The 19975-nt window shown below is 38.6% G+C and overlaps 1 protein-coding gene across 3 annotated transcripts in view; it reads right to left on the bottom strand.

The window, feature by feature from the left end:
- The window catches only part of SENP1 (SUMO specific peptidase 1), a 65073-nt gene that overhangs the window by 30981 nt on the left and 14117 nt on the right, over positions 1 to 19975 (bottom strand). For all 3 annotated transcript variants that reach the window (XM_064284321.1, XM_010596163.3, XM_064284322.1), the window contains one exon: positions 19488 to 19659. In XM_064284321.1, the coding sequence (XP_064140391.1) occupies positions 19488 to 19659 (172 nt within the window). The remainder of the gene's footprint in view (positions 1 to 19487; positions 19660 to 19975) is intronic.

Genomic DNA, 19975 nt, shown 5'->3' with positions numbered 1-19975 from the left:
GCACAGTAGTTTAGTGCTCAGCTGTTAACCAAAAGGTCAGCAGTTGGAACCCACCAGCCCACTCGTGGATAAAGATGTGGCAGTCTGCTTCTGTAAAGACTACATCCTTGGAAATCCTGTGAGCAGTTCTACTCTGCCCTACAGGCTCACTATGAGTAAAAATCGACTCAGTGGCAATGGGTTTGGTTTTTGGTTTTAGCCGAGAACCCAACTGTACAGATCCCCTGAAGCAATGGGCTGTATTTACCAAGTAACATGCCCCAGAAATTTTATCTAATATACACTTTGAGGAAACCCTGATGGTGTAGTGGTTAAGACCTACGGCTGCTAACCTAAAGATTAGCAGTTTGAGTCCACCAGGCGCTCCTTGGAAACCTTGTGGGGGCAGTTCTACTCTGTGCAATAGGGTCGCTGTGAGTCGGAATCGATTTGACGGCAAAGGGTTTTCCGGTTTACAGTTTGATACGACCACCAATCTTCACAAAATAATTTTAATACTTCGTGCCAGGGCTAGCAGCAGCCTGTACTGTGACATTTCAGTACATGCATAAGTACTTTATTCAATTACAAATGTTTGTTAAAAGCAGAATGAACAGTTGCCTTTATAAAAGGTAAACAGACACTGTTTTTTTCTTCTAGAATTCTCTTTGCTACATAGTAAATTGCAATTATATTGTCAGTTTAATGTTACTGCAACTATCTGTGAGAAAGAGCTAACCTTAAACCTGAATAGTTAAGCGCTAAGAAAAGAACTGAATATTTAGTGGAAGAATGGACCCAAGAGAAAAATAAACTTGTAATTTTCTACATGAGAACAATAAACCTCGTATTTTACCTCCTACACATTAATACTGTGCCCAAGATGATGATGGTCCCCTTTTGTAATGTTTGTAAAGAGACTCTCTGCAGTATTGGACACAAAAATTATAACGGTTAGAAAAAGACAATTATCAGTATAAATTAGTATCAATAACCAAATCTGTATTTTTTTGGCTATTCTACTAGAGAGGATAAGGAGTACTTGAGAAATAAATTTTAAAACCTTAATTAAAACAAAGTCCTCTTTATTAAAACCTAACTTTACTATTGTGAAGATTCTTCAAGCAGTCCATAAAATTAAGCATCATTACAGATTATTCAACTGTCAGAGATCTTTGTGATAATGATCTATGTACAGGACAGCTGTGTTATCTGGCACTTTACTGGCTAGAATTTCCATAACACCTTAGAATGTAAATCTTGACTCCACTTTTCCACTATACCAAATAACTTCATCACAATAAAATAGAGTTAATAATATTTCATTTTAAGGAGTGGGAAGATGGGGGAGGGAAAGGGAAACCAGAAGAGGAACACTGCCTCAATCATAGGGATTAACTCTTAAGTAACAAAGCTTTTTAGTTCATTTCCACTGCTCATATCCATCACACTGGATAAAAAGTTCTGACTAAAATTTCACATCACAGAGAGGTAAGTAAGCAAAGCAGACAACTGGTGTTAAGAGATTACTTTGCACAGTACCTCTTGGTGCCAAGGGAATGTAAGGAAATTATTCTTATCAAGACCTTCCTTAAGCAAGCACTGAGACAACTGAGATGCAAAGGAGCTATTTGTGCTACCCTAAAAACATCAACCATAAACACACTTCTCTCCTCTCTCACATCACATAGCAAAATGTTTTTCTTAGAATGAATTCTAAAAAAATACGAAGAACCAAGGAGCCATAAAGTGACTTTGCTAATACAAGTTGTGAGAAATACAGATCAATTCAATATAAATACAGATCAATTCAATACCAAAAAAGCTAATTTAACACACACAAACCAAAAACCCAAACCAAACCCAATGCCATCTAGTTGATTCTGACTCATGGTGACCCTGCAAGACAAAGCAGAACTGCCCCTTAGGATTTCCAACGCTGTAAATCTTTACGGAAGCAGACTGCCATATCTTTCTCCCGAGGAGTGGCTGGTGGAGTAGAACTACTGACCTTTCGATCAGCAGCCGAGAGCTTAACCACTGTACCACTAGAGCTCCTTAACACACACAAAAGTCCCCCACAAATCATTTTCCTCAATAAGTGTATCTTCAAAGAAAAGCTTCTGTCTGAGCCTGAATAACCTGAGAGTCATTAGATACCATAAAATTAACAGGAATAAATGTTCCTTATTCCACATAATTATCAGAGAGCTCTTATAAGCCTCATACTTTCAGTTTAAATTAACTTATGGTTTAAAAAAGAAATTACAGAAAAAAAGTTAAGACCTTTTCACTGTTCTATATGTTAATTTTGGGGTCACAAGGATTTCTTTTCTTAAAAATATGATGCAAGGAGGCGGAGCCAAGATGGCGGAATAGACAGACGCTGCTGGCAAGCCCTCTTCACAACAAAGACTCAAAAAAACAAGTGAAACGAGTATATTTATGACAAGCTAGGACCCCTGAGCATCAAAGGCAAGATTAGAAAACGAACAGAGGGCGGGGAAGGAACAGACAGTTCAGAAGAGAAGAGGAGTTATCGGATGTGAATCGTGGGGAGCCCTCAGGCACCATTCCCAAGCAGTGGCAGCGGCTGCTACTAGTGTTCGGCCGCAGTTTCCTCAGGGAGATGCAGCCAGCCACACAGCCTACTCACACCTCCGGAACCAGAGAAGAATGGCGCTCTAGGCAAAAGCTAAGTTCTTGCGTATATTTTACCATGCCTCCCAACCTCCAAGCCAGCTTTAGAGGCTGAATTCCCTGGGCCTGATATGGGCCCTGTGGAGCACCTACAGCCATCCTCCCGGCCTTGGAGAAGGAAAAAATTTGCATTTGGGGAAAAGGTAATTTGCCAGCTCCACTAACTGGCGAAGCTCAGGACAGAAGCAGCTCCTGTCCAGGCATAAACAGTCCATGGACTTTGAGGACCTTTACCCTCTGCGTGGACCTGTGTGGGGCTATTTCAGGAGAATAGGCCCTTGTTGGCAGACTCCAACTGTTTCAGCTGGCAGTGGAGAGGTGGGTGTTTGATGTTTGACACTGATTTGCCTATTAAACAGGGTCCTCACCTACCCACATAAGGGGCCTAAGGACTGGCAGCTGCGCTCAGGTCACCCAGCTACCTGCGGCAGGGGTCCAAGGATAAATGGTACCTCCCAGTCCCTACAACCAAAAACACTGGGTGCCAGTGGTCCGTCTGCAGAACCCACTCACCTGCATGCTCTAGGGAATGGGGAGTGTTTTCCTCAGAGACACTCGGGATTTGGTTCTCAAACCCCTGTCTTGTTTAGAGCATTACCCTCTGCTGCGATCAGATACTGGTACCTACACCAATCACCCTTGCCTCTCTAAGACTGTAGCACAGAGCCTGTACCACATACTTGATGATCAGATACCTGGACACCTGAGATGAATTCACACAAGAAAACTGAACAGACTCCTAGACTGATATACCAGATAACAGCTCTAGCCATCTGGGGACAGGACGTCAGAGCTCCAAAGGTGAAAATAATCAAGCTAGCTCACTCAAGCAACCCATTTGGGCATACCAAAACAAAACAAAACGCTATGACACAGTAAGCAAGCATAAACTAATACAATAACTTATAGATGGCTCGGAGACAAAGGTCAGTATCAAGTCACATAAAGAAATAGACCATCATCACCTCTCCAAGCTCTCAAAACAAAGAATCCAGGGGTCTTCTGGATGAAAGTGCATACCTGGAATTACCACATGCAGAATACAAAAGTTTAATATACAGAACCCTTCAAGACATCAGGAAGGAAATGAGGCAATATGCAGAACAACCCAAGAAACACACAGATAAAGCAATTGAAGAAATTAGAAAGATTATTCACGAACATAATGAAAAATTCAATAAGCTGGAAAAATCCATAGACAGCAATCAGAAATTCAGAAGAATAACAATAAAATTACAGAAGTAGACAACTCAATAGAAAGTCAGAGGAGCAGAACAGAGCAAGTAGAAGCCAGAATTTCTGAACTTGAAGATAAGTCACTTGGTACTAATACATTTGAAGAAAAATCAGATAAAAGAATTAAAAAAAATGAAGAAACCTTAAGAATCATGTGAGACTCTATCAAGAGAAATAACCTACGAGTGATTGGAGTACCAGAACAGGGAGGGATAACAGAAAATAGAGAGAGAACTGTTGAAGACTCGTTGGCAGAAAACTTCCCCAATATTGTGAAAGATGAGAAGATATCTAAGTTGCTCGTGGAACTCCACATAAGGTAGATCTTAAAGTCACCAAGACATATTATAATCAAACTTGCCAAAACCAAAGATAAGAGAGAATTTTAAGAGCAGCTAGGGATAAACGAAAAGTCACCTACAAAGGAGGGCCAATAAAAACAAGCTCAGACTACTCGGCAGAAACCATGCAGGCAAGAAGGCAATGGGATGACTTATTTAAAAACTTGAACAGATAAACAGAAGTACAGGGAATTCGTAAAAACAAAACCAAAACTATAAGAAATACCGAAGGGAGTTCTTTGGTTAGAAAATCAATAATATCAGATATCAACCCAAGACTAGAACACTGGGCAGAGCAATTAGAAGTGAACCCAGACAGGGAAATCAAAAAAACAAAGCATGATTAAACAAAAAAGCTCAAAACAAGGTAACAGCTAAGCTGTTACATAAAAGAAAACAACATTAATAAAGAGGGATTTTTTTTTTTTAAGAAATGTAACCACAGACCTTTCATATGGAAAGGAAGATACATTGATACAAAGGAATAAAAGATGGTTTTAAATTTAGAAAAACGGGTAAATAATAAGATAACCACAAAGGAGACAAACTATCCTACTCATCAGAATAAAATACAAGGGAAAAATACAGACTCAGCAGAAACAAAATCAACAACAACAAACATGAGGAAAGGACAACATATAATCTACTCAGCACATAAAATTAAGTGTGAAAAAGAAACTCTCAACAACACACAAAAAAAGACATCAAAATGATAGCACTAAATTCATACCTATCCATCATTACGCTGAATGTAAACAGACTAAATGCACCAATAAAGAGACAGAGAGTGGTAGAATGGATTTAAAAAAATGATCCATCTATACGCTCCCTACAAGAGACACACCTTAGACTTAGAGACACAAACTAAAACTCAAAGGATGGAAATAAATACATCAAGCAAATAATAATAATAAAAGAGCAGGAGTAGCAATATTAATTTCTGACAAAATAGACTTTAAAATTAAAACTATCATAAAGGATAAGGAAAGACACTATATAATGATTATAGGGACAATATATCAAGAAGATATAACCATATTAAATATTTATGCACCCAGTCACAGGGCTACAAGATACATAAAACAAACCATCAGCACTGAAAAGTGAGATAGACAGCTTGACAATAATAGTAGGAGACTTCAACACACCACTTTCGGTGAAGGACAGGACATCCAGAAAAAAGCTCAATAAAGACACGGAAGGTCTAAGTCCCACAATCAACCAACTTGACCTCATAGACATATACAGAACACTCCACCCAACAGCAACCAAGTATGCTTTCTTTTCTAGAGCACATGCAACATTCTCTAGAATAGACCACATATTAGGTCATAAAGCAAGCCTTAGCAGAATCCAAAACACTGAAAAATTACAAAGCATCTTCTCTGACAATAAGGCCATAAAAGTGGAAATCAATAACAGAAAAAGCAGGGAAAAGAAATCAAACGCTTGGAAACTGAACAATACCCTGCTCAAAAAAGACTGGATTATAGAAGACATTACAGATGGAATAAAGAAATTCAGAGAATCCAGTGGGAATGAAAACACCTCCTATCAGAACCTTTGGGACGCAGCGAAAGCAGTGCTCAGAGGTCAATCTATATCAATAAATGCACACATACAAAAAGAAAGGCCCAAAATCGAAGAATTATCCCTACAACTTGAACAGATAGAGAGCCACAAAAGAAAACCTCAGGCACCAAAAGAAAACAAATAATAAAAATTAGAGCAGAACTAAATGAAACAGAAAACAGAAAAACAATTGAAAAAATTAACAAGACCAAAAGCTGGTTCTTTGAAAAAATCAACAAAATTCATAAGTCACTGGCCAAACTGACAAAACAAAAGCAGGAGAGGAAGCAAATAATCCGAATAAGAAATGAGATGGGCCGTATTACAACAGACCCAACTGAAATTAAAAGAATCATATCAGATTACTACGAAAAATTGAACTCTAATAAATTTGAAAACCTAGAAGAAATGGATGAATTGTAGAAACACACTACCTACCTAAACTAACACAAACAGAGGTAGAACAACTAAATAGACTCATAACAAAAGAAGAGATTGAAAAGGTAATCAAAAAACTCCCAACAAAATAAAATTCCTGGCCCGGATGGCTTCACTGCAGAGTTCTACCAAACCTTTCAGACAAGAGTTAACACTAGTACTACTAAAGGGATTTCAGAGCATAGAAAAGGACAGAATACCACCAAACTCAGTCTATGCAGCCACCATATCCCTGATGCCAAAACCGGGTAAAGACACCACAAAAAAAGAAAATTACAGACCTGTATCCCTCATGAGCAAAAATCCTCAGTAAAATTCTAGGCAATAGAATTCAACAACATATCAAAAAAATAATTCACCATGACTAAGTGGGATTCATACCAGCTTTGCAGGGATGGTTCAACCTTAAAAAAAAACAATTAATGTAATCTATCACATAAATAAAATAAAAGAATCACGAGATTTTACCAATTGATGCAGAAAAGGCATCTGACAAAGTTCAACATCCATTCCTGATTAAAAACTCTCAGCAAAACAGGAATAGAAGGAAAACTCCTCAACATATTAAAGGGCATTTATACAAAGCCAACAGCCAGCATCACCCTAAATGGAGAGAGCCTGAAAGCATTCCCCTTGAGAACGGGAACCAGATAAGGATGCCCTTTATCACTGCTCTTATTCAACATTGTGCTTGAGGTCCTAGCCAGAGCAATTCAGCTAGACAAAGAAATAAAGGGCATCCAGATTGCAAGGAAGAAGTAACTTATTTCTATTTGCAGACGATATGATCTTATACAGAGAAAACTCTTAAGGAATCCTCCAGAAAACTACTGAAACTAATAGAAGAGTTCAGTAGAGTATCAGGATACAAGATAAACATACAAAAATCAGTTGGATTCCTCTACGCCAACAAAAAGAACATCAAAGAGGAAATCACCAAATCTATACTATTTACGGTAGCCCAGAAGAAAAAATACTTAGAAATAAATCTTACTAGAGATGTAAAAGACTTATACAAAGAAAACTACGAAACACTTCTGTGAGAAACCAAAAGAGACCTACATAAGTGAAAAAACACCTTGCTCATGGATGGAAGACTGAACATTATAAGAATGTCTATTCTACCAAAAACGATCTATACATTTAACGCAATTCCGATCCAAATCCCAATGACATTCTTTAATGACACAGAGAAACAAATCGCCAAATTCATATGGAAGGGAAAGAGGCCCCGGATAAGTAAAGCATTACTGAAAAAGAAGAACAAAGTGGGACGCCTCACTCTACCTGATTTTAGAACCTGTTATACCGCCACAGTAGTCAAAACAGCCTGGTATTGGTACAACAACAGATACATAGACCATTGCAACAGAATTGAGAATCTAGACATAAATCCATCCACATATGAGCAATTGATATTCGACAAAAGCCCCCAAACAGTTAAATGAGACAGTCTTTTTAACAAATGGTGCTGGCATAACTGGATATCCATTTCAAAAAAATGAAACAAGACCCATACCTCACACCATGCACAAAAATGAACTCAAAATGGATCCAAGACCTAAATATAAAATCTAAAACGATAAAGATCATGGAAGAAAAAATAGGGACAATGTTAGGAGCCCTAATACATGGAATAAACAGTATACAAAACATTACTAACAATGCAGAAGAAAAACTAGATATCTGGGAGCTCCTAAAAATCAAACACCTATGCTCATCCAAAGACTTCACCAAAAGAGAAAAAGATGACCTACAGACTGGGAAAAAGTTTTTTGCTATGACATTTCCAATCTGTGCCTGATCTCTAAAATCTACATGATATAGCAAAAACTCAACTACAAAAAGACAAATAACCCACTTAAAAAATGGGCAAAAGATATGCACAGACACTTCACTAAAGAAGACATTCAGGTAGCTAACAGATCTATGAGGAAATGTTCACAATCATTAGCCATTAGAGAAATGCAGATCAAAACTACAATGAGATTTCATCTCACTCCAACAAGGCTGGCATTAATCCAAAAAACACAAAACAATAAATGTTGGAAAGGCTGCGGAAAGACTGAAACACTTACACACTGTTGGTGGGAATGTAAAATGGTACAACCACTTTGGAAATCGATTTGGTGCTTCCTTAAAAAGCTAGAAATAGAACTACCATACGATCCACCAATCCCACTCCTTGGAATATATCCTAGAGAAATAAGAGCCTTTACATGAACAGATATACGCACACCCATGTTTACTGCAGCACTGTTTATAATAGCAAAAAGATGGAAGCAACCAAGGTGCCCATCAATGGATGAATGGATAAATAAATTATGGTATATTCACACAATGGAATACTACACATTGATAAAGAACAGTGAGGAATCTGAAACCTTTCATAACATGGAGGAACCTGGAAGGCATTACGCTGAGTAAAATCAGTCAGTTGCAAAAGGACAAATATTGTATAAGACCACTATTATAAGAACTCAATAAATAGTTTAAACAGAGAAGAAAATATTCTTTGACGGTTACGAGAAGGGGGAGGGAGGGAGGGAGGGTGGGAGAAGGGTATTTACTAATTAGATAGCAGATAAGAACTACTTTAGGTGATGAGAAAGACAAGACACAATACAGGCGAGCTGAGCACAACTGGACTAAACAAAAAGCAAAGAAGTTTCTGGAATAAACTGAATGCTTCAAAGGCCAGCGTAGCAGTGGCAGGGGTTTGGGGACTGTGGTTTCAGGGGATATCTAAGTCAATTGGCATAATAAAATCTATTAAGAAAACATTCTGCATCCCACCTTGGAGAGAGGCGTCTAGGGTCTTAAGCGTTAGCAAGCGGCCATCTGAGAGGCATCAATTGGTCTCAACCTACCTGGATCAAAGGAAAATGAAGAATATCAAAGACACAAGGTAATTATGAGCCCAGGAGACAGAAAGGGCCACATAAACCAGAGACTACATCAGCCTGAGACCAGAAGCACTAGATGCTGCCCAGCTACAACCAATGACTGCTCTGCCAGGGAAAGCAACAGAGAACCCCTGAGGCACCAGGAGAGCAGTGGGATGCAGACCCCAAATTCTCATAAAAAGATCAGACTTAATGGTCTTATTGAGACTAGAAGGACCCTGGTGGTCATGGCCCATAGGCCTTCCATTGGCCCAGGATGGGAACCATTCCCAAAGCCAACTCTTCAGACAGGGATTGGACTGGACAATGGGTTGGAAAGAGATGCTGGTGAGGAGTGAGCTTCTTGGATCAGGTGGAAACTTGAGACTATGTTGGTTTCTCCTCCCTGGAGGGGTGATGAGAGGGCAGAGGAGGTTAGAAGCTGGCGAAATGAACATGAAAAGGGAGAGTGGAGGGAGGGTGCAGGTTGTCTCATTACGGGGAGAGCAATTTGTAGTTTTTTTAGCAAGCTGTATATAAGTTTTTGTGTGAGAGACTGACTTGATTTGTAAACTTTCACTTAGAGCACACACACACACAAAAAAAAAACGATGCAAGAAGGCATTTGTGTCTTTTTTGGGCTTCATTAAAACAAACAAACAAAACAGTGCTAGCTTGGCTATGTTATATTCTATTTAGAACCATTTCAGGCAAATAAAAGACAGCCTAGGCAACTCTGATAAGAACATATACAACATCTGGCTTTACCAAAAGAAAACACAAAAAGGAAAATCACTTGAAACTTCAAACACAATTCTTTTTCAAAGCATCTGGTATTAAAAAGTAAAAGTCATCTTTCTTAGTTCATTATTTATTAAACTGTTTTTCTAATGAATTAGCAAATTAGGAAATTAAGAGGAAAGAAAGCAATAATTGGGTAATACGTTAAGGGATGTTGGCTAATGCTGTCATTTAAAGCCTAATGAAGGACTCAGGAAGTTTTTAAAGTTATAAATTACTGAGTTCTTTTTTTTTTTAATGTGGCAGATTCCTGCATTTAGTTCAGCTTTCTGTTAGGAGGCTCCATCAGAAAACTAAAGCGTAAAATTACAGAAATTTAACAAGAATACAAAATGATTTGTATCAAACAAGTAAATTCCTGTTATAAAATATGGAAATAATTTCATAAACAACCTTACGTTCATTTTGTTTAAATAATAGCTTTATACCATATATATAAATTTCCTCTATGAAAAGTACATAATTCAGTAATTTTTGTTTCTAAGTTCAAAATTCTTCATTTATAATAACACTGTAAAGTATTTTAAAAAAGAGTAGGAAAGGAAAATCATCAGTGCCATCTACTGAGGAAGTCTAACATCTTAAAATGTTGCTCATTAAGTTGCAGAGAAGCTTATCTGAAAGTAACACACAATCACAAAGAAACCTGCTGTCGTTAGGTGCCGTCGAGTGGGCTCCAACTCATAGTGACCCTATGCACAACATAACAAAACATTGCCCTGCCCTGAGCGATCCTTACCGTCATTGTTATGCTTGAGCCCACTGTTACAGCCACTGTGTCAATCCACCTCGAGGGTCTTCCTCTTTTCCACTGACCCTGTACTTTGCGCCAAGCATGATGTCCTTCTCCAGAGACTAACCCCTCCTGACAACATGCCCAAAGTATGTAAGATGCAGTCGCCATCCTTGCTTCTAAGGAGCATTCTGGTTTTACTTCTTCCAAGACAGATTTATTCGTTCTTCTGGCAGTCCATGGTATATTCAATATTCTTCTCCAGCACCACAATTCAAAGACATCAATTCTTCTTCAATCTTCCTTATTCATTGTCCAGCTTTCACATGCATATGATGCGATTGAAAATACCATGGCTTGGGTCCGGCGCACCTTAGTCTTCAAGGTAACATCTTTGCTCTTCAACACTTTAAAGAGGTCCTTTGCAGTAGATTTACCCAATGCAACGCATCTTTTGACTTCTTGACTGCTGCTTCCATGGCTGTTGATTGTGGATCCAAGTAAAATGAAATCCTTGACAACAATCTTTTCTCCATTTATCATGATGATGCTCACTGGTCCAGGTGGGAGGATTTTTGTTTTCTTTATGTTGAGGTGTAATCCATACTGAAGGCTGCAGTCTTTGATCTTCATTAGTAAATGCTTCAAGTCCTCTTCACTTTCAGCAAGCAAGATCGTGTCATCTGCATAAGGCAGGTTGTTAATGAGTCTTCCTCTAATCCTGATGCCCCGTTCTTCTTCATATACTCCAGCTTCTCGGATTATTTGCTCAGCATACAGATTAAATAGGTATGGTGAAAGAATACAACCCTGACACACACCTTTCCTGACTTTAAACCAATCAGTATCCCCCTGTTCTGTCCGAACAACTGCCTCCTGACCTATGTAAAGGATCCTCACGAGCACAAGTGTTTGTTCTGGAATTCCCATTCTTTGCAATGTTATCCATAATTTGTTATGACCACACAGTCGAATGCCTTTGCAGTCAATAAAACACAGGTAAACATCCTTCTGGTATTCTCTGCTTTCAGCCAGGACCCATCTGACATCAGCAATGATATCCCTGGTTCCACATCCTCTTCTGAAACTGCCCTGAATTTCCGGCAGTTCCCTGCCAATATACTGCTGCAGCCGTTTTTGAATGATCTTCAGCAAAATTTTGCTTGCATGTGATATTAATGATATTGTTCTATAATTTCCACATTCGGTTGGATCACCTTTCTCGGGAATAGGCATAAATATGGATCTCTTCCAATCAGTTGGCCAAGAAACTGTCTTCCATATTTCTTTGCATAGACAAATAAGCACCTCCAGCGCTGCATCCATTTGTTGAAACATCTCAATCGATACTCCATTAATTCCTGGAGCCTCGTTTTTCGCCAATGCCTTCAGAGCAGCTTGGACTTCTTCCTTCAATACCATCAGTTCCTGATCATATGCTACTTCTTGAAATGGCTGAACATCGACTAATTCTTTATGGTATAATGACTCTGTGTATTCCTTCCATCTTCTTTTGATGCTTCCTGCGTCGTTTAATATTTTCCCCATAGAATCCTTCGCTATTGCAACTCGAGGCTTGAATTTTTTCTTCAGTTCTTTCAGCTTGAGAAACACCGAGCGTGTTCTTCCATTTTGGTTTTTCATTACCATCTCTGCACATGGCATTATAATACTTAACTTTGTCTTCTCGAGTCACCCTTTGAAATCTTCTGTTCATCAATTCTTCCTTTTGCTTTAGCTGCCCGACGTTCGAAAGTAAGTTTCAGAGTCTCCTCCAGCATCCATCTTGGTCTTTTCTTTCTTTCCTGTCTTTTCTATGACCTCTTGCTTTCTTCATGTATGATGTCTTTGATGTCATTCCACAACTCGTCCGGTCTTTGGTCACCAGTGTTCAATGCATCAAATCTATTCTTCAGATGGTCTCTAAATTCAGGTGGGATATACTCAAGGTCATATGTTGGGTCTCGTGAACTTGCTCTGATCTTCTTCAGTTTCAGCTTGAACTTGCATATGAGCAATTGATGGTCTGTTCCACAGTCGGCCCCTGGCCTTGTTCTGACTGATGATACCGAGCTTTTCCATCATCTCTTTCCACAGATGTAGTCAATTTGATTTCTGTGTGCTCCATCTGGCGAGGTCCACATGTATAAAAAAAAAAAAAAATAGTCGCCGTTTAAGTTGATGAAAGAAGGTATTTGCAATGAAGAAGTCCCTGGTCTTGCAAAATTCTATCATTTGATTTCTGGCACTGTTTCTATCACCAAGGCCATATTTTCCAACTACTGATCCTTCTTGTTTGCAACTTTCGCATTAAAATCACCAGTAATTATCAATGCATCTTGATTGCACATTCAATAAATTTCAGGCTGCAGCAGCTGATAAAAATCTTCTATGTCTTCATCTTTGGCCCTAGTACTTGGTGCCTATATTTGAATAATAGTCATATTAACCGGTCTTCGTTGTAGGCATATGGATATTATCCTATCACTGACAGCATTGTACTTCAGGATAGATCTTGAAATGTTCTTTTTGATCATGAATGCGACACCATTCCTCTTCAAGTTGTCATTCCCAGCATAGTGGACTATATGGTTGTCCGATTCAAAATGGCCAATACCAGTCCATGTCAGTTCACTAATGCCTAGGATATCCATGTTTATGCATTCCATTTCATTTCTGACGATTTCCAACTTTCCTAGATTCACACTTCGTACATTCCAGGTTCCAATTATTAACAGATGTTTGGAGCCGTTTCTTCTCATTTTGAGTCGTGCCGCACCAGCAAATGAAGGTCTGGAAAGCTTGCTCCATCCACATCATTAAGGTTGACTCTACTTTGAGGGGGCAGCTCTTCCCTAGTCATCTTTTGAGTGCCTTCCAACTTGGGGGGCTCATCTCCCAGCACTATAGCAGACAATGTTCCACTGCTATTCATAAGGTTTTTCACTGGCTAATACTTTTCAGAAGTAGACTGCCGGGTACTTCTTCCTAGTCTGGAAGCTCAGCTGAAACCTGTCCTCCATGGGTGACCCTGTTGCTATCTGAATACCGGTGGCATAGCTTCCAGCATCACAGCAACACGCAAGCTGCCACCGTAAGACAAACTGACAGATACTTGGGAGGCAAAGAAACTATTTCTGTTTTAATCATTTTACATTTTTATTGTCACTACTATTTTCTCTTTCTCAAATAGAAATCCACATCCTCTCTCACAGTGTTAACAGAACCTTCTGTGATAATGGAAATGTTCTAAATCTGCCCTGTTCAATATGGCAGCCTAGTCACATGTGGCTAATGAGTACTTGAAATGTGACTAGCGAGACTAAGAAACCAAATTTTTTATTTAATTTGAATTAACGCACACTGAAATAGCTGCACTGGCTAGTGGTTATCCTACTGGACAGCACAGCTCTTTAATGCCCTTGAATCAGCTATTCTGCACAGCTGCCACTTGCACATTTCCCAGCTCTTCCTCATGTGTTCTCTTCAAACCCCTGTGGTGCTAGAGTAAACAGAACAGTGGTGACATCATCTTAATTGTTAATTCTGTAGATGGCTCCATATTCCTGAAGCTGATGGACAAATCTAGCATTAGGATTATTAGAAAACACAGGGAGAAAACCATGGGATCTAATTTTTTTTTTTAAATAGGCTAACAAACATAACTACAAATGCATGAATAGCAGAAGACAAATTATATAATTTGGACCTCATAAAAATTAAACACTTATGCTCATCAAAAGACTTTATCATTCCAATGACATTTTTTAATGAGACGGAGAAACAAATCACCAAATTCATATGGAACGGAAAGAGGCCCCGGATAAGTAAAGCATTACTGACAAAGAAGAACAAAGTGGGAGGCCTCACTCCACCTGATTTTAGAACCTATTATACCGCCACAGTAGTCAAAACAGCCTGGTATTGGTACAACAACAGATACATAGACCAATGCAACAGAATTGAGAAACTAGACATAAATCCATCCACATATGAGCAGCGGATACTTGACAAAGGCCCAAAGTCAGTTAAACGGGGAAAAGACAGTCTCTTTAAAAAATGGTGCTGGCATAAGTGTATATCCATCTGCAAAAAAATGAAACAAGACCCATACCTCACACCATGCACAAAAACGAGCTCAAAATGGATCCAAGACCTAAGTATAAAATCTAAAACGATAAAGATCATGGAAAAAAAATAGGGACAATGTTAGGAGCCCTAATACAGGGCATAAACAGTATATAAAATATTACTAACAATGCAGAGGAAAAACTAGATATCTGGGAGCTCCTAAAAATCAAACACCTATGCTCATCCAAAGACTTCACCAAAAGAGTAAAAAGATGACCTACAGACTGGGAAAAAGTTTTTAGCTATGACATTTCCAATCTGTGCCTGATCTCTAAAATCTACATGATATTGCAAAAACTCAAATACAGAAAGACAAATAACCCAATTAAAAAATGGGCAAAGGATATAAGCAAGCACTGCACTAAAGAAGACATTCAGGTAGCTAACAGATACATGAAGAAATGCTCACAATCATTAGCCATTAGAGAAATGCAAATTAAACTACACTGGGATTCCATCTCACTCCAACAAGGCTGGCATTAATGCAAAAAACACAGAACGGTAAATGTTGGAGAGGTTGTGGAGAGACTAGAACACTTAATACGCTGCTGGTAGGAATGTCAAATGGTACAACCACTTTGGAAATCGATTTGGTGCTTCCTTAAAAAGCTAGAAATAGAACTACCATACGATCCACCAATCCCACTCCTTGGAATATATCTCAGAAAAATAAGAGCCTTTACATGAACAGATATATGCACACCCATGTTCATTGCAGCACTGTTTACAATAGCAAAAAGATGGAAACAACCAAGGTGCCCATCAACAGATGAATGGATAAACAAATTATGGTATATTCACACAATGGAATACTATGCATCGATAGAGAACAATAACGAACCTGTGAAACATTTCATAACATGGAGGAACCTGGAAGGCATTATGCTGAAATCAGTCAGCTGCAAAAGGACAAATATTCTATGAGACCACTATTATAAGAATTCAAAAAACAGTTTAAACAGAGAAGAAAATATTCTTTGATGGTTATCAGAGTGGGGAGGGAGTGAGGGAAAGGGGTTTTCACTAATTAGATAGTAGATAAGAACTATTTTAGGTGAAGGGAAAGACAACACTCAATACAGGCAAGGTCAGCACAACTGGACTAAACCAAAGGCAAAGAAGTTACCTGAATAAAATGAACACTTCAAAGGCCAGCACAGCAATGGTGGGGGTTTGGGGACCATGGTTTCAGGGGACACCTAGGTCAACTGCCATAATAAAATCTATTCAGAAGACATTCTGCATCCCACTTTGGAAAGTGGCATCTGGGGTCTTAAATGCTAGCAAGTGGCCATCTAAGAGGCATCAATTGGTCTCAACCTACCTGGAGCAAAGGAGAATGAAGAACACCAAAGACAAAAGGTAATTATGAGCCCAAGAGACAGAAAGGACCACATAAAAGCAGAGACTACATCAGCCTGAGACCAAAGTAACTAGATGGTGCCTGGCTATAACTGATGACTAGCCTGACAGGGAACAAAACAGAGAACCCTTGAGGGAGCAGGAGAGCAGTGAGATGCAGACCCTCTATTCTCATAAAGAGACCAGACTTAATAGTTTGACTTAGACTAGAAGGGCCCCGGGGGACATGGTATCCAGACCTTTTGTTAGCCCAAGACAGGAACCATTCCCAAAGCCAACTCTTCAGACAGGGATTGGACTGGCCTATGGGACAGAAAATGATAGTGGTGAGGAGTGAGCTTCTTGGATCAAGTAGACACATGAGACTATGTGGGCAGCTCCTGTCTGGACGGGAGATGAGAAGGCAGAAGGGGTCAGAAACTGGCCAAATGGACAAGAAAATGGAGAGTGGAGGGAAAGAGTGTGCTGTCTCATTAGGGGGAGAGCAACTAGGAGTATATAGCAAGGTGTATATAAATTTTTGTATGAGAGACTGACTTGATTTGTAAACCTTCGCTTAAGGCACAAATTAAAAAAAAAAAAAAGACTATATCAAAAGAATAAAAAAGAACTACAGACTGGGAAAAAAAATCTTCAGAAACGACATATCTGATACGGGTCTAATCTCTAAAATACATACAAAATTTCAACAACAAAAAGACAAACAACCCAATTAAAAAATGGGCAAAGGACACGAACACACAGTTCAACAAAGAGAACATTCAAGCAGCCAACAAACACATAAAAAGATGCTGAAGATCATTAGCCACTAAACCCAAAAGCCCACTGCCATCGACTAGAGAGATACAAATCAAAACTACAGAGAGATACTTGTTATTTTTGGTAATGGGAAGGGTAGCACAGAATGTGAGTATAATGAGCATAGCTTGAACAAAGTAACCAATGCCACTAAGAAGTGCATAAGAGAAAAGGATGTTTGTGCTAAAGAATATGACATATATAATTTGGCAACAACACCAACAATAACCGAAAAATGAGTGCACAGTCACATATGTAGGTGTATAGGCATATACGTGTACAGGTAGGTACAGGTGAGTACGTACTATGCACAGATAGAAATATTTATACATACGTTTAAGTACAGGTATGTGCATGCACACATATATATTCACAGAGGATGTAGTTACAGATACTTCTCTGACATAATCAAACCCCTGGCGAGAATAGTTTTCTGGGTTTGAAGGCTTCCTACCTTAGTCTTATGGGACAACTCAGTCAATTGGCATCACAAAGTTCATTCATGTTCTGCACACTAGTGAGGGGAGTAGTGAGTGTCTGGGGTCTTAAAACCTTGAGAGTGGCCATCTAAGATACAACTGTTGGTCTCTACTCTTTAGAAGCAAAAGAGAAAGAAGGATATTAAAGTCTCACTTTTTTTTTAGTCTACAGGGCTAATAGCCTACACAAGCCATGGCCTCATCTATCCTACCGACCATTCTGATCAGGGTTGCAATAAATGGACCCAGACAGAATGGGAGAAAAATATAGAACAGAACTCAAATTCTTAAAAAGTCCAGACTTATTGGACCAGCTAAGACTACAGGACTCCTTGAGTCTATTGCCTTGAGACACTCTTTAAATCCTGAACTGAAACTAACCCCTTGAGGTTACCTTTTAGCAAAATAACAGACAGACACCTAAAATAAAAGATATTATCCATGAGTATGGTACTCCATTAAAAAACCATCTGTATGAAACCAAAAGGTCAACAATTACTCTAAAGCAAGGATGAGAAAGTAAGGGGGCAGAAAAACTAAAGCACTAGAAACGGTATAACTAGAACACACTTTAAGAAAATGCTGACACATTATGAAAAATGCAACTAATGTCACTGAACAATTTATGTAGAAATTGTCACATGGGAACCTAATTTGCTGTGTAAACTTTAACCAAAAACTCAATATTATTTTTTTTTAAATGCAAAGAAATAGTAAATATGTAATAATGTCAAGACACATATAGTGTAGAATAAAAATGTCTAAACTACTTTGGTCAAATACACCTCTTTTGAAAATCTCAACATTTCCATGGACAAGAACTTTCCCTCCAGTTTGTAAGCTCCCATCAATAAATACTTTAGTCTCAGAGAAAAAATGTATTATACTTTCATCTGGATTATCAAGTAGTATCTAAAACTAAATATCTAAATTTGTTGAAAGTCTGATTTAACAGCTTGGTTCAAAATTTTATCGTGTTAATATTATGTGGGTTCTTCTACATTTCTATAGTACAGGTGGCTTACTTTTCATAGCAGGAAAATGTAGACCTAAAAACAATTCAGGCAAAACTCCCTGAATCTTGTTTCATAGGATAGACTCAATCCCTGGCATGCATCTTCTTTGCACTGTAGGAGGAAGAGGAACTCCAGTTTCATGTCTTCCAGTGACCCAGTCATGGGCAGGAAGGTTATATGGGAGGGTAAAATTACCTAGCCAGCCCAAGTCCAAGGCTGGGAGAGTAGGTGAAAAGAAGGAGGGTCAAGTGGTCCAAAGGAGGAACATGCATTCCAGACCTGCCATTTACTAGCTATGCGACCTCTGACCTTTACTTTCCAAAACTGCCTATTTCACAGATTAAAAAGATTGAAAACAATTATACAGAAAGCATACTGGAAACTCAAATGCTATATAAATATATGGCTATTATTATACATGTGTATCTCTACAGCAAGCAGCCCAAAGCTAATGATTAGATGCACAATATGTAACTGAACAAGTACAACCATATTTTGTACTGTGCAAATCATATGCCATATTACATTCACAGAATTGATTTTTTTTCTCCTTGGGCAAAGAAAATCTTACTCTGTATAACAAAAAGACGTAAATTGTTTAACTGGCTTCTTGGTTTTTCTTTCATATTAATTGTCCCTCTTGAGAACAGGGGCAGGTATTTTATCAAATTCAGCAAGGCTAATAGTTTTACAAAAGCAAACAAGACCCTAGAAAGGTTCAATAAAAAGAGGAGGTAGTTTGACATATGAGAAGGCATATAGGCAATTCTGAAGATTAAGTCTGCTATTCGATGGGAAGAGAAGACAGTAAGAAAAATAATGAAGTACTGCTAAAACACTTCCTTAATTTCTTTAGAACTGATGACAGCACTCAAGAATTGTAATTAAGAGTGAAAATCATTGAAAGAATTACATAAACAGAGTAGTTAACAAGCATCTAAAATCAGAGGTAACAAATGGCTCAATGCAGGAAAAGATCCTAACTTGTAGTAGCTTTTGTTGCAGGTTTTTCTTACCTCTTCTGCTGTGCTAACATGTCGCCTCTGAGTTTTCTTGGGGCTCAACAGGTTTCGACGACACGAACCACTCCAAGATGGACTTGGGACAGGCTTAATAGGAAAAGATTTTTCATATGCAGACACGTGGCAGTGATGGTTTGATTTTCCCATAAAAGTGTTTGATAATCCACTGGGAAAAAAAAAAGGTTATAAGAAAAGCACGTAAGATAAATCTGTTGATTATTTTCACTGTCAAAAAAACAAAAACAAATTAACATGTAGAATGAAACGTGTCCCATGTGAGGGAAATGTACACAAAATTAGTTCATTTGTGTTGCTGCATCAGGCTCTGTGGCTTAAGGGAACTTAGATTACCAAACAACGTAATTATTAACACTTACTATCGTATTCCTTGAGGAGCCCTGGTGGCGCAGTGGTTAAGCCCTCGGCTGCTAACTCAAAGGTCGGCTTTTTGAACCCATCAGCCAATGTGAGAAAAAGATGTG

Source organism: Loxodonta africana, chromosome 4, assembly GCF_030014295.1.
Source record: "Loxodonta africana isolate mLoxAfr1 chromosome 4, mLoxAfr1.hap2, whole genome shotgun sequence".
NCBI lineage: Eukaryota > Metazoa > Chordata > Mammalia > Proboscidea > Elephantidae > Loxodonta > Loxodonta africana.
This window is presented reverse-complemented; position numbering and strand designations above follow the sequence as displayed.